This window comes from Lissotriton vulgaris, chromosome 10 (genome assembly GCF_964263255.1).
Source record: "Lissotriton vulgaris chromosome 10, aLisVul1.2, whole genome shotgun sequence".
NCBI classification, from domain to species: Eukaryota; Metazoa; Chordata; class Amphibia; order Caudata; family Salamandridae; genus Lissotriton; species Lissotriton vulgaris.
In genome coordinates this window covers 637575143-637600537 of record NC_141698.1, presented here as the reverse complement: position 1 = coordinate 637600537, position 25395 = coordinate 637575143, and the positions used below count along the sequence as shown (strand labels likewise).

Here is a 25395-nt window from a genome sequence, read left to right as displayed (position 1 = left end):
TATCCACATAGACAACTAGGACACCGACTGCCTTAACCACGAATGTGCATGAATCAGGCATATGTGTGGTTAAGGGAAGAGTTCCGCTTTCAGGGAAATGGCATGCGTGCTTAAGTCCACGCTGTAAAGGATGTTTACCTTCTCATAGTACTTCAACTAAGAAGATTGTGTTTTTTTTTTTCAAATGACCACAACCCACGGCTAAGCTGAAATTTGCCCACATTGTAAATTGTAGCATACTGGCAGAAATGTTGAGACTATTTTGTAAACTATGGTGATTATGCGCTAAAATGTCACAAAAATGGACAAACACATATGAATGGAGCCCCCAGTGTTGCTCTGCTAATATGAACTCAGGTTTACTCCTAACAGTGTTTCGAGTATTGCCACTGAATGCTGTTACGCTTTATTTACCCCTTATACATGTTTGTATGTTATAACCAAGAAACGATGTTGAACTGCCTAAGATGAACAGAATATGGGTCACTGTACAATAATTCGTATGTTTAGGAATTAATGGAAATAATTACTTCAAGCTAAACAAAAATGGGGGGTGATAATGTCTAAACTGGCTTTGTCTAGTTGTGGGAGGACATATAGAGAGATAGACCAACCAACCTTGCCGACAGACAGACAGACAGACAGACAGACAGACAGACAGATAGATAGATAGATAGATAGATAGATAGATAGATAGATAGATAGATAGATAGATAGATAGATAGATAGATAGATAGATAGATAGATAGATAGATAGATAGATAGATAGATAGATAGATAGTATTCCAGGAATGTTATTATCTTTACTGGGTATAGAGAATGGTTTACATACAGCCTCTCAACACCTTAACTCAGTATTTCACAAACTGTGGGAAGTGGGTCGCGAGCCAATATTTGGTGCGTTGGGAAGTACCAGCAATAAAATGCCTTTAAATGATGTGTTTATCTTGTAAGATTCGCGGTGCTTTAAAGACAGAGGTCAAACTTCAGGCTGTGCCTTCCTTCAAACAAGTTGCTGCTTATTCTATTATGGGATGAATGGTGTTTACTTTTCGTTCTCTGACTGCAAAGTGTGGAGAGTTTTTTAATTCAATTTACTTTTTTTGCAATGCACAACAAAATGTAAATACATCTAAAAGAATTGTAAGCATTTAGCATTTAAGAAAGCAAACATGAAGTCCATATTTTTGTAATTCTGATGTGTGCTGCAAACAGAGATTTCGTTAGGTTAAAAGCAACCAAAAAGCCCCTTTAAGCACTTACGTGTGCGCGTCGGCCAATGGCCGTCGCGATCACTACCTCGGTAGTGCTGCGCACGTCCATTGGCCGACGTGGCCCCGCCCCCTAATAGAACTCCCGCACCGCAGCGGAATTTACGCAGCGGTAAAGGAGTTAAATGGTGATGCACAAATGATAAATATTCACAGAAACCCAATTTAAACACATCATCTTTTGAGTGATATATGCTATATACCTTCATCAGTACATCTGTATGTCTGTTCAAGGTTAGTGGCCATTTCAAAGGAAAATGTGCTGTCTGTAAAGGACAATGCGCTACCACACCATGCTTTGGTAACATACAAAAATCACCCTTCCACATGTCAATAAAGGTAGGCGGGTTGTAAAAGTTTGTCATTGTAAAATGTAGGTCGTGGTTCCAAAACGTTTAAGAACCACTGCCTTAACTGGCTGCAATTCTGAACGGAACTATTGTAATGATTGCACTTGGGAATAGCAGAATAAGTATAGAATGTACATAAAGCAAATGGAAAATAGCTAGAATAATGCCAAAATGTGAATCTGGTCATTCTTTTGCGAAACTTATGATGAAAAATAAATTGTTATTATTATTGAGCAATAGTTAGTATAGAAAGACCATTTTGAAAGAAAAATCATCAACATCGGGCTTCATACTGTGGTGTTATTTTGTGCTCTAAGGAAATATTAAGTGGTAGTCTGAGTAACTGTGCTGTTGTCCATTGTCAAGTAATGTAATGTATACTTACTTTAATAATAGCTTATGGTACTGTGGACATTGGGCTATAGATTCAAAATGTAAACTGAGGGACTTTCTACCGGTTACATACGATACCATCAGAAACCAATGACAAAACTAGCCAGAAATAATGAGACTCAGTGACTAAATTCGACTTTTTCCATTACATTGACTGTCCAAAACTCCTATGCCAACAAAGGGATGAATTTCCGCTTCAGTATTTCCACTGAAATAAAAAGCATGACAAAGGAAGCGAGTTATCAAATACAATGGCTATATAGAGAGAAGGAAAGCACAACTTACCACTGATCCATTTAACTTCTGGGTCATGGATTTTAAACTCTTTGTTGACCAGATCCTGCAGCGTTACCTTTGCCTTAAGCGACAAGCTGTTATCTTCCACTGAAAAACAGAAAAAAACAGGTAAATATTATTTACTGTAAAAGTCAATATCATATTCAGCTTACAAAAAAATAAGATAGACATTGATACTTTAAATCGAAAAATACACTGAGGTACAGTTTAATTGGGGAAACAAGCAACACTTTCATAATATATATATGCATATTCATATGAAATAACATGTAAGTATCTACAGTGTATCCATAGCCTTATAATTTTTACATCACCTTACAAAACCCTAAGCATATACAAACTTTTAAATGCACACATTAAAAAACACATGGTTTTAAATAAATAATTATTACCAGAACAATTTCAGGTGTGAATGTATCATCTAAAACTATGTGCATATTGTGAGAATATTGGTAGAGTTACCGATGGTTCACCTATGTCTAGAAAATAAATTGTTGCTGCTGTTACCAGTGGAAAACAAGTTATTATCCACCATCGTTGACATCAATGCAACCAAGAACGCTGCATTTTAAAGTCCCTTGTGGCCTTTTGGGATCCTCCTGCTACTGTTAACACACCCTCTAGTCACTTTCACACACAGAGTACTGCAATGGGGTTTACAAGCCCCACTCCTGTCTCTGCCCCACATCAGGGTACAAGCCTTTGAAGCCCATCTTATCCTTGATCGTAGAAGAACCAATCACATCGTTCCAGACCTGCTGTTATTCCACTAAATGCCACTCAAGCAGAGGATTGATTTTTAAATCCTCAGCTTTGATCGCAAGGACCTTCTCGGATGTATTCTAAATTGTAGGCCCAAGTTACTACATCCATGCCACCCAGCACTTTCCAGAACCATCTTTCGCTACATAGATTTAGGTACAAATGCTTCTGTAGAAGTCTGTTCTGCTCCCAAGGTTCATTTCAGCTCTCCCTCTCAAGGAAAACCTAAATAAATCTGCACACTTGTCAATGCACATGGTCCACACTGCCCCAAGACTCAAATAGGCAATCACGTGTTTATTGTACCTTCCCTTCCTAACATTGTACCTGCCCCACGATCACTCTAAGGCATATAAAGACTGTGATGGCACTATGGAGAAAAAATATTCGAAAAAATAAATATTTCCATAAATAAATACTTTATCTTAATAGCATATTCTCAAAATACGCTTACATATTTTCTTCAAGCAGAGAGGAACACATCTGTGGTGTAACTCTCCATAGATAAATGCAATAACCGAAGAGTGGTGGAGTCTGACCTAACCACACTTAAGAAAGACTTAGGATATCAATAGCCAGAAATGAGTCTTTGAAAGTTTCTCATCGCTGTGACAGTCGGGGTTGATGACCAAAGTTGATCAATGACATACTGGGAAGAGTTTTACATAATATATATTAGTTATTTAATTAAATATATTTTTGCAATACATTTTAATGGTTTCACAGTTTGAAAGAAAGAGAACTAGTTCAGCATATTCTGCCAAGCTTGGAAATCAAACGAATGGTGTTCTGATGCGTATTTTAGAGAGTTTGAACTGAAATTTAGGAACATGACAAGATTAACAAGAAACCTCGGCATCGTTGGATATGATTCCCTTAACTGTTCATTATTTAATTCCGTTTTCAAAAGTCTGTCTATGCATGGTCCATAAAAACGTAAAGATCCTGAAGTGTCAGTTCAAAACTTTTTTTATACATTTGATTGATCGAATTCACACAGTGAAGCTAATTCCCCACATGGAGACCAATGCCAGAATGAATCCTAAATATTCTTATGTAAAGGTGACTTCTGGAGATCAAAAGTAAAATGTTTGGTTAAACAATGGTTTTTGAAGCCTCCTTACAGGTCACAGGTAGATGCATGCAACAGTTGCATCAATCACTGAGCCCACAGGACCAGAAATCCTGAAAAGTGAATATGGGTGTTTGTGATGGAATTGGGAATACTAGTTATATGCAAACATCATAGAGACCTGGCATATTTTCTGCGCATATTTTACCTGGTAAAACAATACACAATTTGTGTAGAGAAAAGCACAATACTCTGAGTTTAGCAGCCTGGATTAGGGGAAAATATGCAATATATATAATAAACCACATTTCTTCCTGTGGACCTCTGCATGAGGAGATATCACACCAGAGAAAAAGCAGTATATACATGTGCAAGCGCCAGGATATCCTGCCGGCTGATATTGCACTCTATACATCTGCCTACCATACCATAATGGGGACACCAGCTAACAGGAATGCAGGTCTCTGAAGAGACCTACATCATGCTGCTGCGAGAAGGGGCTAGGTGAAGGAGGGCCCAAGAACTATATAGCGCAGTTGATTCTCCTTCTGCGCGGGACACCAGCTAACGGGACTGCGAATCCCAGGTGACTCTTCAGTGCTGCTACTGTGAGGAGGGGTTAGGGGAAGGAGGGCCCCTAGCACTATTTGGTGCAGTTGATTCTCCCACTACACCGGATGTGCCCAGGCCAAGCGAGGCCCAGTCTGAGCCCATCCACGCCAGGCTAAAACTGGACCGAGCCCACTCTCTAACCTCCCTCCTTTGCTGCCCTAACACAGGCTTCAGTGTACCCAATGGGACAGTGCAAGGCTACCAACAGGGGGGATTCTACTCTGTGGAAAGACTTAGATCCCTCCAAATTCCGTCAGGGTAAGACTAGTATTTTATCCTATACCGTATCATAATGTGGGGCTCTCAATAATGAAATTACTGACATAGAGGAAGAATTGGCCTCACAACGGTGGGTTGGCAGTGTTTCCTACCCAGCTGGTTTGTGGTGCTTCGGATGCAATGTGTTTATTACCTGTTGGCGTCTCAGCAACTGCAATAGCCACTGTGCCCTCAAGGAAGGACGTTTTGTGAGGGTAAGTCAATGCATTACAAGTCCAGGAGTTAGTGCACCAGCCAAGCCCCGAGGGGGTCTCGCCCCAAAAGGATATTGGTTCAGAGTCGGTTGCAGACCATCTTCCAACGTCTCAGAATAGGAATGAAAAGGAGTTGTCAGCCCCCAAAGGTAATCCCTGCCCTAGGTCACTGGCCTCACAGGTGAAGGAGGTCTTCTTGGCTAAATCACTCAGGTCCTTGATCAGTAATAAGACACAAGACTGTGTGGACAAACTTTATTCAAAGCTCAAGTTGTTTATTAAGGGGCAACTTGTTGTACTCGAGCTACACTTTGGAAACATCAAACAGGCTATTAAAGGACTTACAAAGGACCACTATACATCCACTCACTCTCAACTAGGTGTGTTGGTTAATGCAAAGGCCCAGTCGGATGATCTCCCTACTCGCATCAACGTCACCAGGGACGTTATAAGGACATCTGGTCAGGAGGGTTATCCTGACATGGGTAGGGGTAGGTCTTGAAGGGTGTCAGCTTGTTTAAGCATCTTGCATCCCAACCTTAACTTTCACCATCCTAACCATGGATTGCGAACCCCATTCAGATTTCGATTTTCTTATGGACATTCATCTTGAATCAACTCCATATGTTGTGGTTTTAGGAAATGTGGCACCTTTGAAAGGACATATGACTGAAACCTAAGCTCATATTAAGAACAAGGTTCCACCTTGGGGCCCTGCATGTATGATCAGATCAACATGGTGAGAAGAGCAAGTTGGCTGGATAGAGACAAGAAATACTTTAAAGGGGATTGTGTGTTGATTAACTTTAACCATCCTGCTGCAGCAGGACGATCCTGAATGCTTTAGCTCCACCAGACCTAGTAAACCCTCTACAGCGTAGGCCCTCCAGCTAACGTTATTTTATAGGCCGGAGGTAGGATGCTCCACACCCTGGACAAAGGATGGTTATCAGGGCCACGCCTCTCACATGCAGCCTCTTGTGTCTCCTGCTTTGGAGATCACTAATAGATATGCCCCCCCTAGCTCCTTGGATGTTTGCGATTGACTTGAGCAGCCTGTTTTACAGCTAAATCCTGTTGTCCTCTCGCCCCTCCCACCCCGATTGTCCTTCTGACTGTCTCCCTGATGGCCCAGCTGTGTGTAAACTTAATGATCTCAATCTGTTAAGCTGGAACATTGCTGTTCTTGCCTCTAAATGTAATGATTTGAATTGGCATTCTTTTATTAAAATGTTTCATGTCATTAATTTGCAAGAAACTTGGGAGACTATGAACCATTTCTTTCTGGGGGGATATAAAACATATTTCACCCCAGGAGTTTGATTTGGTTGCTGGTAGGGCAAAAGGTGGCCGGATAACTTTGAAATCCTTAGAGGTTAAAGGGTTGGTTAAGAAAATGCATTTTGGATCTCCAATTTTAAAAACTTTAAAAATAACCCTATCAGACTTTACTGTATTAAACCTATTGCATTTTTATAAAGCATAAACACGGTCACAGGAATTTACTAATATCCACACCTTGGGTTCTTTTAGTAACACATTTGCTGAAAAAAGGTACAGCCTGGCCAAACAAAATATTTAACGAGACTTTAACTTGCATTTATGTGCGAGCCCCCTTTATGTCATAAGTAAATTCACTAGGTGTAAGATATATGAAGGGTTACATATGGACCACACTAGAGAGGAGAAAGAGTTAAATAGCATATTAAATGACAATAACCTAGTCTTTTCTCTGTATTAGATGGTTAATGCAACAGTACCTCATATTCTTCCCACCTTTACTGATAGGATCTCCTCAATCATAGATTGCAAATTATGTATCAGGCCCATCTTTTTCTTAATGATATCAAACTTTAACAGTGTTTATAGCGATCACAATCCAGTTTCCCTTACCTTTAGCTGGCCACACCCAACTATACTAAAACACAGGACGCTCTGGGTGAGTTTTTGCCAATTTACCAAGGCGGGCATTTAAGATGGTCTATGGTGGAGCAATACTGCTTCAAACAAACTTTTTCCTTAGTTGCGCACAGGATTTTTTGACCTGTTTGGACACCAAATGCTATAGATCAGGCGATCGTAGCTGCCTTTGGGAGTTTTTCTGAAACATTAGTTACACTTTTACATCTCCCAGTAACTAACTCTATGCCACCTGTATCAAAGTGGGTTCGATTATAGCTGATCGAAGGCCCTACTGAGTTTCAAGCAAGCCTTAAGAGCAACACCTAGAGATGGGGAGCACATGGTATTCTGTCAGTAGACTTATAAGTCAGAGCTCAACAGGCCCAAAAAAAGCTTTGAGAGAAACAGCTTGGAATAATTTAGTGCAAGCTAGCACCTGAAGAAAGTAGTTCCACTTTTTGGCATATCATCAACCACTCATTTCACAAAGGAGAGCCTAAGAGGGAACAAGAACCAGGACACCCTCCACTCATACATCTCAAACACAAAAACCTGGGACAGAGGTAAATGTGAGCAGGCGGCCCGGCGGCGCACAATTTCGCTGTAGGGGGTCATGACCCTCTGTGACTTCTTCCGGTTGTTTCCTAGTACAAGTCCATGTGGCAACTATCGGGCATGGTTCATCCTTGAGGTGTATTTGAGTCCCCGTACCCTGATTAAATTGCCACAGAATTATTGGCAATGACACGTCGGCCGTTCAGGTTAAGTAGGTCTAAACATGACACTTTTGTTTTAACAGGGTGCGGCAGTATCAAAAATAAAAAATAGATGTGATAGCTCTTTTTTAACCTTGGAAGAGTTCCCTTGACCTCCTTTGAATAACCAGACTTTAGATTTTAGGGTTTTAGATTGATATCACTTTAATTGACACACTTTTTCTTTCTCACCTCACACATAGTTGGGAGTTAGGTTTTGTTCCTCTATTTCAGGAAAGTGACAATGATGACAAAGTGAGCTAACTGGTGAGCACATATCAGCAGCTCCATTGGTGTTGCTTACGTGAGGTACTTCCTGGCTCACCTCACTCTTTTTTAGACCCACATAGTTATTAAAGAATTATACGCTCCAGGCGTAAGTTGGTTTGTTAGATTTAAAAATGTAATGACACATATGGATGGGTATAACTACATAGTCAACCCTGTCCCACAAAAAAAGAATGAGTGCGACCCCCTTTGAAAATTGGACTTATATGTGTTAGCATATAACCAGGCTTTGGTGTGTGAGTATCATCAATCAACCCTGTTTTGAACACAACAATGTGTGTGTTTTATGCCATCATATTACTGCTAGTCAAAGGGTCACCCACTTTGAAGGTATATATAACAGTTAGTTTCCTTCAGAAGTTCATGGGACAGGCCCACCCATTCCAAGGAGATAGAATTTTAAAATTACATTAGAGGAACTTAATCAGGGAATCTTAGGTCTCACCTGGAATAAAGCCCCTGGTCTGTATGGTAGCCTCCTGGATCTGTATATTACCGATGTTGCGGTCTGAGGACCACCATTGACCATGATCTTAAAAGCGGTGGTTAGGGTATGCCCCCCTCCATCTTCATGGAATACTTCTGTCATATTCCCTGTCTTTAAAAAGGGTGACAAAGACCACTCACAATGCTATAGACCTATATTCCTAATCGTGTCCTGTTGAGTGGATGAGAACATCATTATATCAGACCTGCAGTACAGATTTACACCGGGCATATCCACTATTGATCAATGTCTGAATTTGTATCTGGCTATCAATAAATACACAGTAGCCCATTCTAAGTTAGTTCATCTGGCCTTCATGGACCTTACTTTGGCATTCGACTGAGTAAATCAAGATAACTGAAACTTATTCCATTTTTGATGGAGGTGGATCCTAACATTGTTTATTTTTTTCATGACCTTCATCTCAATACAACCCCATATGTTAGCTACACTAATGATTCCACATGCACAAACAGCTTTAAACTTGAAGGGGGGTTCACCAAGGGTGTATACTTGCCCCCTTTTTAGTCACTCTATAAATATATCAATGGTCTTGAACAGGCACTGGTGGCAGCCCCTATAAAGGTCCTCACCCACTTCAAAATCTGCTTTATGCGGGTGACGCATTCCTGATGACTAAGACCACTATGGGTTTACAAATCTTACTGACTAGCTTTGCTGCTGTTATGAATAAACTGGATATGGCAGTTAACTTTACTAAATCCTTTGTTATGGTGGGGGGGGGGGGTCCCAGTTTCACCAGATCTAAAACATTTAGTGTGATCATCCATGCCCTTTCTAAAGTTAAGGCCTTCCCATATCTGGGTGATTCCTTTGATTATAATGTTTACTGGAAACCCCTAATTACAGCCAAGAATGAGGAATTTACCTGGAACAATTTAGCTGTATTCAGTTTTGTATCTAGACTGGGAAGCAGACCGCTTAAGCCTTAAGGCATTAGTTAGGTTTTACCAACCAAAGGGTTCCTCTAAAGTATCCTAAGGCTGTGACATTTGGGGATGCATGGCAGTTAATCAACTCCAGACTATAGAAAATAAATTCCTGTGGCGCTTCTTATGGGACCCCCAAAGTACCTTGACTCTATGTGTTCATGAGGAGTCTGGAGTTAATTATCTAAGTGACTTGATAGCCCTTCGTCCCCTGCTTGGGTGGATCAGGGTGTGGCTAAAGGAGGAACTTACTCTGAACAGGCTGATCTTGAGATATCGTCTGTCACTAGATCATTCCCTTAAAATTTCTTGTCTCAGCTATATCAAGGAATGATTCTATTGTATGGAAAGAGCAGAGCTATTTCGAATCGCAGGGTTATATTAAAGGCTGACTGTAAATAGGTGAGGGACCACTTTTTAGAACAAAAAACATTGTATAAAGAGAATTGTTGAAATTGTCCATACTGGGGTATGTCTTGTTGACTACATGCCAGATGATGGAGCCTTACCTAGTGATCGTGAAAAACAACATGGAACAGTTTTTGCTCACTAGGTTTAGATTTATTCTACTGAATCTATCATTAGGGTCTCCTAGAGGTTGTTATGATTTTGGGTCCTTTTGACTGCGACAATGTGTCTCTGCAAGACACAATGCATTTCATCATCTTTTTGTAGATTTTATTCAATGTCCAGGAAAGCGTTTATCATTCTATTATTTAAAGCCAGGGGATTTTCACAAGTTTTACCTCTTCTCGTTTTTACAGTTGCTATCAGATGAATTAATAATTTTTAATGTTGCATGTTTTTTAAAAGCTATAATGCTATAAGACGTTTGTGGTAAGATTGACTGTGTTGATCATTTTTAAATGCATTGTTATTGTATTGTATTGATGATTCTGATGAATGCTTTTATGATTTTAAATGCAACTGAATAAAGATATAAAGATAGAAAAATAACATAACACAACAAAACATGGAAATCTGTAATGAGGAGGTGCTTTAAATTTTGATGATATCTACAAGTACCTATATATGACACAGGTGATCCCCAGTGTGAACAGAGCAAAAGTGATGCAATAAGAAAAATGTGTGTTTAAGGGTTGGTTACAGTGTTTGGTTGCTCTAAACGGTTTACAATATTTTTGAAAGATTTTATCCTTGTTCTCATTTGAAGCAGAGGTTTAACAAATGTTTCCACTGAACCCAAGTCAAGCAGTTTGTTCCAGACCAGGTCTTCTTCCGAGGGCTGGGAAATTCACAAAAGATTAGAACAACATCTTAGAAATGGAGTTTCTGATTGGCAGAGGTGTGCACCCTGTCCAAATAGGAACCTCCACTCTAGTCAGGTCAAGCTAGACACACACCAAATGATAACCTGTGCTCACTCTCTGGTAGCTTGGAACAGAGCGGGCATGCTTATCTAAAGAGGCAATCTATAACGTTTGTGTGCAACATACACACACACAGTTACACAATGAAAACACCATTTAAAGACTCCACACATGTTCAGAAAAATAGAGAGTATTTTTATGAGGAAATCAAGACCAAAATGACAAATATCCAAAAGGTAGAACTGGAGCTATGAATTTTTGAAGAATAAACCAAAACTAGTGCTTTTAAGTCAACAGCGCTAAAAGGTTACTTGAGGTCACACACTGGGGTAAATCCAAAGTTTAGGCTGACCGCGAAAGAGGTCAGGGTGGCTACAGAACTAAGATAGGTCCCAATGAAAAAAAGTTCCTTGGATGGAGCAAAGCATCGAGGACATGATGCCAGAAGTCGAGGAAGCACCACGTTGATCCTCTGATTGGAGGCGAGCATCAGCGCTGATCAGTGATGGTGATGGAAACTCTGATGATCAACCTCTTTGCAATGCAGCAACATCATAGTCATCAAGCTGTGCAGACAGTCATCGTCGAACAGCGTCGGCTGTAGAATAGCTGTCGACGAGCTGCTGGTGGGTTGGTGTAATAGGGTGATGCGTTGGTTCCAATCAGCGCAAAGACACTGCAGCGTTGATTTGGAGAAATCTGCAAAAAAACACTTCTGAGGCCCAGGACTCGAGGGGTAAAATGACAGCAGCACCAGCAGTTGTTGGAAGTATTTGATGAACCTGAGATTTCAGAAACAGGAGGCAAGCCAGCATGCCCTTGGTGTCACTCTGGGTTCAAGTTAGATGGGTGCCCTCCATGTCCTCAGCAGGGTAGAGATCAGCAGGCAGTGGCAGCTCAGCACAGCAGTGAATCAGTTCCTTAGAACAGGCAGTAAAGCATAGTGGGCATGCTTTTAGCACAGTCGTTCTTACTACTGGCAGAGTTCTTCAGCGGTCCAGTAGTGTACTGTCTTGGTGGAGTCAGAGCCCCAGTACTTATACCCAAAAGTGCCTTTGAACTGGGGGTGACGGCAAAACAGCTCCTTGAAGTGCAGAGGTCCCCTTTTATCCCAGCCCTGTTTGCCAGGCTATCTGTGTGGGACACAGGACACTGTCTATTCAGATGTAAGTGTCAGCTCCCACTACCCCTTCCTGCCCAGGAGGGCTTTCAGACTGCAGATGAGTCCTCTGTCACACCCACCCTTCCAGTGTTTTTGTCGGTCTAGAGGGAATGCACAAACTGTATCTATCACCCTGTCCAGATGTGTATTGGAGACAGGAAACAAGGCACACAGAGCAGTAAGAGCAGATAAATCTCCACTTTCTAATAGAGGAATTTCTTAAATAGTAATGTTAAATCCAATTTACCAATGTAACCAGTAATGAGGATTTATCATTACTGATCCAAAGATATAAAACATTATGTGGCTACTCCGTTCTATTCCGGAATTACAGTTTAAGCGTGTTTTAAGGAATTCCCAATGCTAGTCTATGAGAGGAGTAGGCAAATTTAGAAGTTTGTCACGACCAGGACATGTAAAACTTACATTTTAGTTACACTCCAGCATGCCCTTAGAGCTACCTAGGGCCTACCTTAGGGATGATTTATGTGTAATAAAAGGTATGTTTACGGCTTGGTACGTGGCCAAGTCGAAGTAGCAGTGAAATGCACACACAGGCCCTGCAATGGCAGGTTTGAGACAGGTTTGAACGGATAATTGTGTGGGTGGCACAATCAGTGCTGCAGGCAAACAGTAGCATTAAGATTACAAGCCCTGGGTACATGGCATGCCACTTTACAAGGGATTTACAAATACATTAAATATGCCAAATAAGTGTAAACCAATAATACTATGTTTACAGGAGAGTGCATGTGCACTTTAGCACTGGTCAGCAGTGGTAAAGTGCCCAAAGTCCTCAGACCAACAAAAAGAAGGTCAGGAAAAGTATAGTAGTACGGCAAAACATTTAGGGTGACCATTCTGAGAGGGCCATTTTCCAACACATTCATTCATTTATTTTTCTGTTTATTTCAGATGTGCAAAAAAAAGTGGCATGCCTTTCCATTCTGTTCATTGCTTGCTTTCTTTTTAAGCTAAAAGAGGGAGGATTTCACTAACCCTGGGCGTAGTGCCTCTATGCGTATTTCCACAGAGCTTAAAAAAATCTCAGTGGAAATATGCTACGCTCTGCTATGCTCCTGCCCGCCTCCCAAAATCATTAAAAATGTACAAAAGCAGCCACTTACCTGTATTCTGCTGCCTCACCTGCAAGGACCGAGGAGCAGGACGGACAGCGGCCAGGCAGGGGAGGCGGCAGACAACAGGTAAGTGGCTTCTTTTATACATTTTTAAAGACTGCGGGAGGGAGCGGCTAACTCTGCTCCGCCACAGAGGCAGAGTTTTTTGCCTACTCCGTGTTCGCCATAGAGCGCAGAGTAGGCAAATCTCCGCAAACTCTGCTGGCGGAGTGGAGTTACCCACCCAGAGTTAGATTTGACTGAGTTGCTGTAAGCGTTATAGTCATAGTGGCGTTAGTGGTCTTACTGAGTATCTATAGATGTATCACAACAGTAATATATTGTGTCCCAGTCCTTTGAGGTAAGGAACTTTGCACTGTTTCAACCCAAGGTGCACCTGTTCTATGGAGAAGTGGTGGCTCCATTGCTGCTGACCCATCTCATTAAAAAAAAACAAAGAACACCTTGAATATGCTTTGTCTTCCCATTTTAATCTTCTGATAGGGTAACACCAGTAAAAAACATGTTTAACTCACCCACACAATTTTAAATCAGGGAAAATGTAAAGTTGACTTAAGTTGACTTAAGAGACACAACTTCACCTATTCTAGAGAACTCACAAGTAAAAGGTTGTACGGGCAGAATATAGTACTACTCTTGATGCTTCCAATTGCCACATGTGGAAATCACTGGTAAATCATTCAATGCTACAGATGAGGGTTCATCATCCTATATGAGTATATGAACGTTTGGTAATCCCATAAGAAGTTTTGGAGGTTTTTTTCAAGTGTATACAACATACAACAATCCTTTAACCCCCTCACTGCTCCTTTAGTGTGTTAGTTACCTATGTCAGACCTGTCCTGTATGTGTGAGACAACAGTGTTTCCTCCTGCTACCGCCTCCTAGCACATACTTATTTGTTTTGGTGAAGGTTTCACTGCAGTTGTCCATGTTCTACTTTTGTTGTGTTGTGAAGCCACTACTATACAAAAGACAGAATTATTTTCATTGTTTTAATGTATGATGTGAATGAGAGAGCGAGCCACCCCAAAATATGTGCAGAGTTTCACATGTAAAATTTGATTTGTGAAAGGAGCAGTTTAAATGGATTAAAATGCTTTGTACAATTTTAAAATAGAGGTGACAAGTGGCCTGATAACATATATAACATCTTCAACTAGGTCTGACATTTTAGCTAACCTCACTGTGCCATCTGGGGCTTTGAATCCATAATGAATGTGTTAAAAGCACAAGTAGAAGACTTGCAATGCAGCAGGCTGTTAGCTGATAAGCCAGGGATCACTGATCATACCATATGTCATAGTGCCGCTTGCCAGACTTATGAAATACAAGAAATAATTTAGTTCTTGACTTTCTGCCATTTTAGCTCGCACATAAGCTGTCTGTTCCAGTGGGCGAAGACCTTACACATTGCTTGCCATCGGTTGGCTTAATGGTCATTCTCATTTGCTTGCTTCTAATGCCTCAAGTGTCTGCAGGTTTTCCTTCATTTTCTTTTGTTTGTCCCTCCCCTGGAGCATGAATGCATTATTTCTATCCTTCCACAACTCTTTTTTCATGCACTACTTTTTTCATATTGTTTTAGCATTGTACCTGTGACTGTACTTTCCAGCTGTCTCCCTCGTGTACTTCTCGCCTCTCCATGTTCCTCTTTCTTGTCCTCCCTTAGTAACCCTTCTTGCTTCCTTCCAGCTCACCTTCCCTTGCTGTTCTTACTTTCCCATTAACCCATGTACGTTTGCTCCCTCCGCCTGCCAGCGCACCTTCTGTTGTCCATTTGCTTCCACATCCCCTCCTGCCGTCTTCCCTTGTCAGCCTCCTCTTCCAGTCCCTCCTGCACACCCTCTCATGTCAGCTTGCTTCCCCCGGCCAAGCTGCGCACCCCGTTTTGTCCATGTGCTCCACCAACCTCTCCCATGCACCCTGCAATGTAGGATTGCTTCCGTAGCCCTGCGGACCAAGCTCGGTTGTAAGCTTGCCGCCCCATCCCCTCCTGCTCACTCTCTATTGCCACATTGACTTGTACATTCAAGATAAGGTCTACAGACATCTACTCTGAATATGAAGCAACATATTTGTGTGCTAGAAGCTCTAATATGATCTGTATGTTATTTTTGTAATGGGCATTCACATAAGTAAATGTTTTGGCTGTATTTTGTTTTGTCCATAAGAATTTTGTAGAGACATGTGTTCATTTTCCATCTCACGTACTTGTGCCTGCCCAAGTTCCAAATGGAAGATAGTAATGTGGGAGCATGATGTAATACCCCCCTTATTAAAATTCACATTTTCAATCCTGGCTAGTAATGTACATGGTATAAATACTTACTCCCTTAAGGCAATGTGAAGGAGTAATCAGGATCATATCAAGGAACTGTCAGCAAGAAAGTCATTTGTCATCAACTCTGGTCTTGCAGTGCTAGGGATCTGGTGGTTTTGAAACATCTGTGTTGGGGTCCAAAACCACACTTGTAATATTTTTCCTAGATATGATACTAACCTGACTTGGGGTCCTTAGAGGGTAAGTGGAACCCAATATCAAGTTGGTTTCATTGATTGGAGTTTTGTGTAAAACGATTTGTTGTTTTTAAAGTAACAATGTACTCCTGTTGAGATGCAGTCGACTTCAAACAACATAGCTCCTCATTCATTTTTATCTAATAAATTTAGTTGATCATCATGTCAAATAACATAAAACGTGTGGTATCAATACATTCTATTCTGCATTCCCATGCTGAATAAGCAAAACAACACATTTCAAACTGAACACACAATTCAGCTAACACAAGCTCTTGTAAGGCACACCTAGACTACAGTAAGATCATATACTCTGGTCTCCCTCCGTAACTTGATCGGCTATGATCATTTTAAACGAGTAAAACCTGGGGGCTGATATGCCGCTGAAGAAAGACTTTAATCTGAACCTAAGATCTAAACCCAAACAAATGAAGATCAGGAAGGACCTGAAAACTTCCTTTTCTGACTTGTTCTTAACTTAGATTGACTCAGGACAAGCTTTGTGCTGAAGAAAACTGGATGTGATTCCTCACCTCACCCTCTTGGATAGAAGCTGTCGTTTCCAAATGTCAAGCTTTACTGCCTACCTGCAAGCGTTCAAAATAACCGAACGAGAACAAGCAGTGCTACACAAAACCCCTCAATACATACACACATTTCATCAGACTAATAGTAATTCCTCTTCTTCATTTCATAAATTTGGCAGAGGGTGTCCATTTTGACTTTTGTACATTAGGGCTACTTAGGTCCCTGAGAATGTTGGTTATTTATTCACTTTGGATAAATACAAACCAAGGGAAAACAATACTATGATGCCTTGCTCAGATATGAATTATAATGAAACACATCTTAAAACTCAAGAGTCTTCTGCACACATAAATATATATATTTTATTAGGTATGATGAATATGAGGTTCATTAGGTTCTCTTGTAGCCGCTTATTCAAACACTTCAACAAGTTTAGCACCCAATAACTGGAGAGAAGTGTGGTAGCAGCAGTGAAGTAAACATTCAAATAGTATACATTTCCAGACGTAAAACACTTACAAATGCGTCTGTAGAAAGATTGGAATTTCCAAAGCAGTAAAGACGTTAAAATTAAACTTGTAGGGAATCCATAATATTTATTTTAATAATAGTAAGACAATTTAATTCCTTTGGACATACATGACATGGAAATAAATTAGCAATGTCTAAGGAAGATAACAATCTTGTAAGAATTTGCGCAAATGTGTACAAACAAAAGTACACACGTTTGTATAGGCTAGCAGAGGTTTCTTATGTTATCTGCATAACTGTATCTAGGGGGGTGTCATCCTTTTTCTGGAAAAATGCTTACAGTAAAGAGTATAGACTGCTGACAATGACCAGTTGCGCTTGACTTACCTCCGCTAAATACTAAATAAATTGTAGCCGACAAACTTTAATGCCAAGTCACTACTCTCGGCCATCAATTGCATATAGAGTTTGAACATTACAGCAAAGGTTCTCTCGGCTTGGCCTATTTTGCTCACAATTGCTAAGTTGTGTGGGCACAAAAAATATGTCAAGCAAATATTCCATATTTCCTGTATGGAGTTAACATTGGTTCCATTCAATAACTCCATCAGTGGTGAACTAGAGTTCCTAGCCATCCATGTGCATGAAATTTCCCAGGTTTTATTATCGACCTACAATTGTGATAGTTCGTATCTGCCTCCATGTGGACTTAATATTATTAGGGAGGTAGCACTTTATTTAGCAGTGTAAGCAGTCCCCCATCACCTTAGGACAACGCCCCCAAATGTGAAAACTAATTTCAACATGTGCCCTCATGATAAAATCCTCTGATTTTTTTGTTGCTTGATTTAAATTTTCAAAAAGAAAAACAGGGCATCAGGAGACAATAAAATAAAGTACATAGTTTAGGAGCACATGTTGATACAGAAGAAAACATTTATATACATAACGAAATGGGTACAGAACACTATCTGATTAGATAGATTTGTTCCACTCATTCATATATCAGATCACTTACGGCAACAGACTTGAACTTCATTAAACTCTCTTTGACATAGTATAAAGTAGTGTCTGTTCAACCTTACTGTATAATCTTAATACCATTTTCCATAAATGTTGGCGTTTATGGAATCCATTAAAACTTCCTCATCTGGATGATTTAACTACTTTTGACACACATCAGATGCATGACCTAAGACTCAATGAGCTTTGAGAGCTGCTGAGAATGTGAGGGTAGAGCAGTGGCAAGTGAACATTATTACATAGATGATCGACAATTCCACTCGAGGGCTTCTGTCCTGTGGCCATGACATGTCAGGATGTAGAAGAGAAGGCTAGAATAAGAAGATGAAGCATGCTAGCATTAAGATTCAAGCCCCCTCACATAGCAGACTCTCATTGTGGCTTATGGAGCTTATAGCACTGCCAAAGGTGGGCAATGTGGTGGTGTGCAGAAAGACATGATAAAAAATATAAATTCCGGGCTACACAGATGTGTAGTGCTCTTTACCTCCAGAAAATGTTTGGCAGATTCTAGAAAACTCAAGAGAGTATAAGAAGATAAGACACAAGAGCAGGTAGATTCAAGCAAATATTTAATCTACGTGTTGCTACTGTAGCATTGCACATTTCCTTATAGGAGGGAGAGAAATCCGGAGGCCAATGCTGCAGTGTCGTGCCTGTACTAGCGGCAGGAACGTGGTTGGCGTTTTACAAGAAACAAATGGTTGGCAAAGCGTCAGTGACACGCAAAGTGCATGCGCGGAGATTGGCGCATGCGTACGGCAAGCTTAAAATCCTTCCTCGCTGTTGGTAGAGCGCTTCGCGTTCCTTCCGCGTATTGAAGTCCATTCGCTTCCGGGTCACGGTGGTGGTGTTGGAGTTCCTCGTCGGGTTCGGTTAGCGGCGCTTCAGTTTCTTGTATTTCCTGTACGCCTAGCATATTCAGGTATTTGAATTTCCCTGATCTGGCATTTAGCTAGACTTTTTGTACGGCGCTTGCCGTTTGCTCTTAGTTCTGATTCTTCGTACCGGCTCCAAGCTCTGGAATTGGTATTTAGGCTATAGTTTGTATTATAAGTAGTTGGTTTGGAGGGAGCGTTCGGCCCCTATTTACATTCTATATTGGACTCAGGGTTTGCTGAGATTCTAGAATTGTTATTTTTGAAATACAGAAGTCCACCCACACAGGTAATAGAGTTGTGGAGATCTTCCTTATCTGCGATCCTTGGTGTAGGTGCTCATATAATATTGATGTGTTGCATCTTGTTTTACAGAGTACATACAGTTCTACAACCCTATCCCTTCTCTTGTGAAGACAACAGGAGAACATTGACACCCTTCCCTAAGGTACCTATAGAAGTCTTCTGATGTAAGAATTTTACATATACTATAGAAGTAGATACTTATTTCATAGGGTATTTCCAACATAGGTTTCCTATTTATCCCTGCATTGAGGAAGAACAGGACATTGGTGATCTCTACACACCTACATCATATACACAGGTAGTCACTTACATTAGTTTATATACACATACATAAAGACCTGTAGGAATTGTTATTTACCTATATGCTTTGTATTTTAGGAAACGATTACCAGAAGATTCCCTGTCCCGCAAGCAGACAACCATAAATACTGTATATGAAGACTCTGCGTTTCCCCTCCTTACCTTGTTTTGTTTCCTGGCTTTCCCCACATGGGCATCACTTATTGCTACCAGTATATATAATAATTGGAGCAGAGTGAACCGGTGAGGGAGAGTTGTGGACTGTGCTTCAATTCCATGGTGTTTCCGAGGCAACCATATTTACAAGCTTGACATGCAGCAGTCTGGAAGTCAGTAAGGGAGCATGAAGGAACTAATCCCTAGAAAGTTCAGGGACCACATCTAAGGGTTCCTCTTATCCAGCAATCAAAAGTGAAGATTAAGTCCCAGATTTGCTATGATTTTGAATTTAGGTTGCAACACTTTTGCAGCTCAGCCCGCAGCAAAACCTTTGTTTGGCCACTATGCATGGATTAGTAAATACAAACCACACAACACTGTCCATAGTGCTGCCTTGCATTACTTTCCATATGGTAGGCAGTACATTTGTGGGGCATGGGCATTCTCATGCATCCACCGATGCATTTTGGCATGAACCCAGATTTACAAAGCCTTGTAAACATGGGTTTGCATCAAAACGGTGCTCCTACCAGAGGAATATGCCTCTATGGATTGTTTTTGTGCAGGAAGGTGTCCCTTCTTGCACAAACATAATCCTGCCCATAATACAGGCACCCTCGCCCTATGGTGCAAGGGGGTCTGCTTTTATGCTAGGCAGCACAAATGCGGCAGTGCAAGGAGAGAGCGGAAATGCTCTATATCTTTGCAAATACGGAGCATTTCTGTTCTCTCCCTTTCGCGCAACGTGGAGCAGCAAGTTTCCTTGCTGTGCAGTGTTGTATCAAGTAATAGTAAATTTGCCCCTCAGGTCAGTGAATCTTTATTGATTTCTTGGGTTATGACCTATTTTGCCGGATACCATGAAAAACAACAGTTTATATAATGATACATTAACATTGTGCATGTACACTAACTATCTGATCAATCCTGAAATCCAGTGCCGCTTTCCTTATCCCCCTGCGACTGACCTTTTTACGGCAAACACAAGGAGATGATGAACAATGCGCTGAAACTTTTCAGACGCTCACCCCTAGTCCCAGATCTGGGTTGAATCCATCATCATTGTTTAGCTCATTTCACCACCCCAGTTCAGACACAGCTATATGAAAATCAGCCTTGGCCCTGTGCCTCATGAGAACAGTCCAGCCCAAACTGCCAAGCCATGTCTTCCCTGGACTGGAAACAAGCATCCTGGGACCGGTTTCGTGCTAACAGCCCTCATCAGCCAGGCTAGCTTGAATCAAGTGGCAAAGTGAGCAAGGGACCAACATCTGGGCATACCCTGCCAACTTAGGGCAAACAAAGCAGGCACAAGGAGGTGATGAAAGGAGCGCTGAAACTTTTCAGACACTCACCCCTAGTCACAGATCTGAGTTGAATCCATCATCGTTCTTTTGCTCACTTCATCTCCTGAGTTCAGACACAGCTATATGCAAATCAGTCATAGCCCAGTGCCTCATGGGAACAGTCCAGTCCGAACTGCCAAGCCATGTCTTCCCTGGAACGGAAACAAGCATCCTTGGACCGGTTTCGGGCTAACAGCCCTTATCAGACAGGCTAGCTTGAATCCAGTGGTAAAGTGAGCATTGGACCCAGATATCTGTACTGAGGTGAATCTATGACATTGTTCTGCATTCTGTCCATCAATTGTTCTTTTTGCATTTGTCACCCGAGTGGGACGGGTAGGCCCAGATGTGGATCCTGTGCTTTCAATGCCACTAGAGTCAAGCTATCCTGGCTGATGAGGGCTGAAAGCCTGAAACCAGTCCTAGGATGCTTGTTTCCAGTCCAGGGAGGACCTGGCCTAGCAGGTCGGCTGGACTGTTCCCATTGGGCGCAGGGTCAAAACTGATTTGAATATGGTTGGGTCCAAACTGGAATGGCATGGTGAGCAAAAAAACGATGGATTTAGGCCCAGATCTCTGTACGGGGGTGAATGTATGACATTGTTCTGCATTCTGTCCATCAATTGTTCCTTTTGCATTTGTCACCCCGAGTGGGATGGTTATGTCCAGACGAGGGTGTCGTGCTATCCATGACACTGGAGTCAAACTATCCTGGCTGATGAGAGCTGAAAGCCTCAAACCAGTCCTAGGATGCTTGTTTCAAGTCCAGGGAGTACCTGGCCTGGAAGTTCGGGCTGGACAGTTCCCATTTTGAGCAAACAAATCATTGGATTTAGGCCCAGTTCTCTGCACTGGGGTGAATAATGACATTGTTCTGCATTCTGTCCATCAATTGTGGTTTTTGCATTTGTCACCCGAGTGGGACAGGTATGCCGAGAAGTGGATCCTGTGCTCTCCATGCCACTGGAGTCAAGCTATTCTGGCTGGTGAGGGCTGAAAGCCCGAAACCGGTCCTAGGAAGCTTGTTTCCAGTCCGGAGAGAACCTGGCCTGGCAGTTCAGTCTGGACTGTTGCCATTGGATGCAGGTTCAAGACTGGTTTGCATATGGCTGGGTCCAAACTGGAATGGCATGGTGAGCAAAATAAACAATAGATTTAGGCCCAGATCTCTGTACTGGGGTAAATGTATGACATTGTTCTGCATTCTGGCCATCAATTGTTCTTTTTGGACCTTTTTAATGTGCTTGAGGAATAAAAGAGTTAGCTTCCATTTCAATTCACAAATAAGATGCAACCCATTTGATTACACAGTAAAGCTCTGTGTCAGTAGGTAGGGTTACGTATGAATTCATGTTATGTTATGTTATGTTATGTTATGTTATATTATATTAAATTGTAGAGCGCACAGCTACTCTGCAGAGTGTCCCTGCACTAGGCAGCGGGGGAACAGACAGGTAGGCAGCAGGTTTAGCTGTTAAAAAGGCATGTTTTTAATTTCCTCTTGAATAAAGCCAGGCTGTGTGTAAGCCGAAGATCTGGTGAGAGTCTATTACCCATAAATGGTTCTAGATAGGAAAAGGATCTCCTAACTATTCTCAGACAACCAATGCGAGGTACCTTTACAAATTCAAAGCTAAAGTACTTTAAATCAGTCTAAAAAATGTGGTATAGCAGTACAAAATGATCAAAGGAAAGCTAAAACAGTGTATTAAGTTTATCCTCAATAGCACAGATAAGGACAGTAGCAATAGTACAAAGTATAAGAAAACAATCTGGTGGTGCGATTGGAAGTAGTGGTCCTCCTACCTATAATTTCTCCAACTAATCTACACTAAAGAATGCTAAATGAAACCCTGATTTGATCAATAAAAATAGGAAGGTTTCAGCATAGAAGAACTTCTGTAGAAGCTCTTTAAAGCAGAAGCATCGCATAGCATGAAGCCACGCAATGAAAATAGTGCCTAGAGGTATGTACTTCTCCTAGTCTGAACAAAGCTAAAGTGTATTCCCTAAATATACTAACAAGAGACCCTTCTAGAACAGAGGAAAGAAAAACACTGCACCCAAATAAAACATTCACATTGAAGGGTAAACATTGTAAAACCCAAATGCCTAAGGCTGATGGTCAAGTTGGTAAAGCTAAGATTTCAATACATATTGTAACTGCGTAAATACAGATACATAGACAGTCAAGTTATAAGTGTAAAATGCAATTTTTATAAATACATCTACAGTAAATGCAGGATACCTGTAAGCAAATACGTGAATGCATGAAATAAATCAATGAAATTAAAACACACGTGTGCAACTATAAAAGAGAACTGCGATTCAATGTTACTGTAAATGAAGCATTAGTGTGCCCACATAGATAAATGTCGAGGTTACATGATAAATTCACTTTCTATATGGCTTTTAGTGCAATTCACTTCATTAGTCACATCATACTTTCTGAGTACGTAAGGCCCATAATAATAATTATGTCCTAATTGATAACGAGGATGGGGCTAAAATGACGCTGCTCCACCAGAAACTGTAACAATTTAGTTCCTAACCATCAGACAAAGAAAATGAAAATGTAAAGACAGCAATGACGCACTGATGGACCCTCAAGTCTGAAAAGCAGTGCCACTTAATTAAGAACAAGTGACTAAACCTGCACCAAATGACACAGTGAATAGAAACTTATGAAAATGGGGTACCCTAAAACACAGTGTAAGAGACAGTTAATCAAACACAACTGTTTAAAGGTAAACCTATTACCATGCATCATACCATCATACCTGTGACTGAGTTTCAAATTAGCAAACACAGCAAGATGATGGACTAAGTACTGAAACTTTTCAAACACTCACCCCCGTCAAGACATCTGGGTCAAAACCATTGTTCTTTTGCTCACCCAGCCATATGCAAATCAGTCTTGATCCTGTGCTTAATGGGAACAGTCCAGCCCAAACTGCCAGGCCAGGTCCTCCCTGGTGTTAGGGGTCATGGCAGCTCAGATCGCACAGGCAGACGATGAGGACGGGAAAGACTACATTTCCCATCTACCTCTGCTCGCCGCATGGCGTAGGACGCTGCGCCTTCTCCGCAATCCACGTAATGCAGAAGTATTGATATGGCGAGGCAGTGGGGAGAAACGCTCCCGATTATTCTCCTGTTTCCGGACCTCCGTTGGCCGTATCTTTGTTCCTTTGGTCTGGTAAGGGTGCCTGTGGCACCGCTTATTTTACTACTGCCTTGAATGGATTGTTAATAATGTTATTCAGCCATTTTCTTTGGCATTTGGATCCCTTGTTGGGAGTACTCTGTGGTTACCTGTTAAATCCTTGGCTGAGAGATCATTGCTTTCCTCTCCGGAAGCTCTCACGAAAGACGAGGGATTAGCCTCACCTTCTCTATAGTTTTCGTGGATTCCTGTACTGTTCACACAGTCACTGTGTAGCTGGGAATTATTCTTTACGATCATTTGTTGTACTTCTTTCCCTGCATTGGCGAACTCTTCCCTGATTACTTTCAGAGTTCATGTAAGGGAGATGTTATCAAATCTCTGATCTCTTAGGGGTTGCCTAGTCGTCAGCGGTCTCATGAAGTGCTTAAAGCTTGTATGAGTGACGCAAATCTACAGGTGTTGTACTTGTTCCTTTTGGAGTGCATAAGGGAACTGTTCTTGTGAGTCAAAGTGTCCATTGACGATTTCATTGCTGCTCATCCATTCTGCTTGCTGTTTTCTTTCATCCTCCACAAGGGTGTCACTGACATAGTGTCTTATTGGGCATTGGTGTGTTCCTCGCATTCTCAGGTATAAAATTGTGAATGGAATATATAATCTGATGTTCAATAGAAGCACATGATTGTTCAAATGTATAATTCTGTTATTTCAGCATATTGAATGAGTAGAGGTTTCACGCTCAACAACCCTGTTAGCGGGTCATCGTTATTTTCCTTTACAGGTTAATGGAAGTATGGGTACCAAGGGTCGGTAAGAAAGAGATGGAAGAGGCAAAGAGATTCCTAAGTAATTCTTCTTATTTATGTCTTACCACAGGTCTCCCTTCCTGCTGTCCCCATCCTTTCCTTCCCCCGCTTAACCACCCTTTAGTCTGTGTATGGTTATTATCCAGACTTGGGTCTGTTGAGAGGTGGACCATAGAGCATTGATTCGATCCTGAGCATATGTTCAGGCCTGGGACACTTGGATGGGAAACAAGCATCCTAGGACCGGTTTTGGGGTTTCATCCCTCATCAGCCAGGATAGCTTGATTCCAGTGGCATGGAGAGCACGGGACCCACGTCTGGGCATACCCGTCCCACTCAGGGTGACAAAAACAACAATTGATGGACAGAATGCCGAACAATGTTATACATTCACCGCAGTACAGAGATCTTGGCCTAAATCCATTGTATTTTCTGCTCACCATGCCATTCCAGTTTGAACCCAGCCATATGCAAATCAGTCTTGACCCTGTGCCCAATGGGAACAGTCCAGCCCAAACTGCCAGGCCAGGTCCTCCCTGGACTGGAAACAAGCTTCCTAGGACCAGTTTCGGTGTTTCACCCCTCATCAGCCAGGATAGCTTGACTCCACTCTCATGGAGAACATGGGCCCATGTGTGGGCAAAC

The 25395-nt window shown here is 41.5% G+C and overlaps 1 protein-coding gene across 4 annotated transcripts in view; it reads right to left on the bottom strand.

Moving 5' to 3' along the window:
- Nucleotides 1–25395, bottom strand: part of DPP6 (dipeptidyl peptidase like 6) — a 2152278-nt gene that overhangs the window by 1087833 nt on the left and 1039050 nt on the right. For all 4 annotated transcript variants that reach the window (XM_086941474.1, XM_086941473.1, XM_086941476.1 and 1 more), the window contains exon 3: nt 2300–2398. In XM_086941474.1, coding sequence (XP_086797600.1) covers nt 2300–2398 — 99 coding nt within the window. The remainder of the gene's footprint in view (nt 1–2299; nt 2399–25395) is intronic.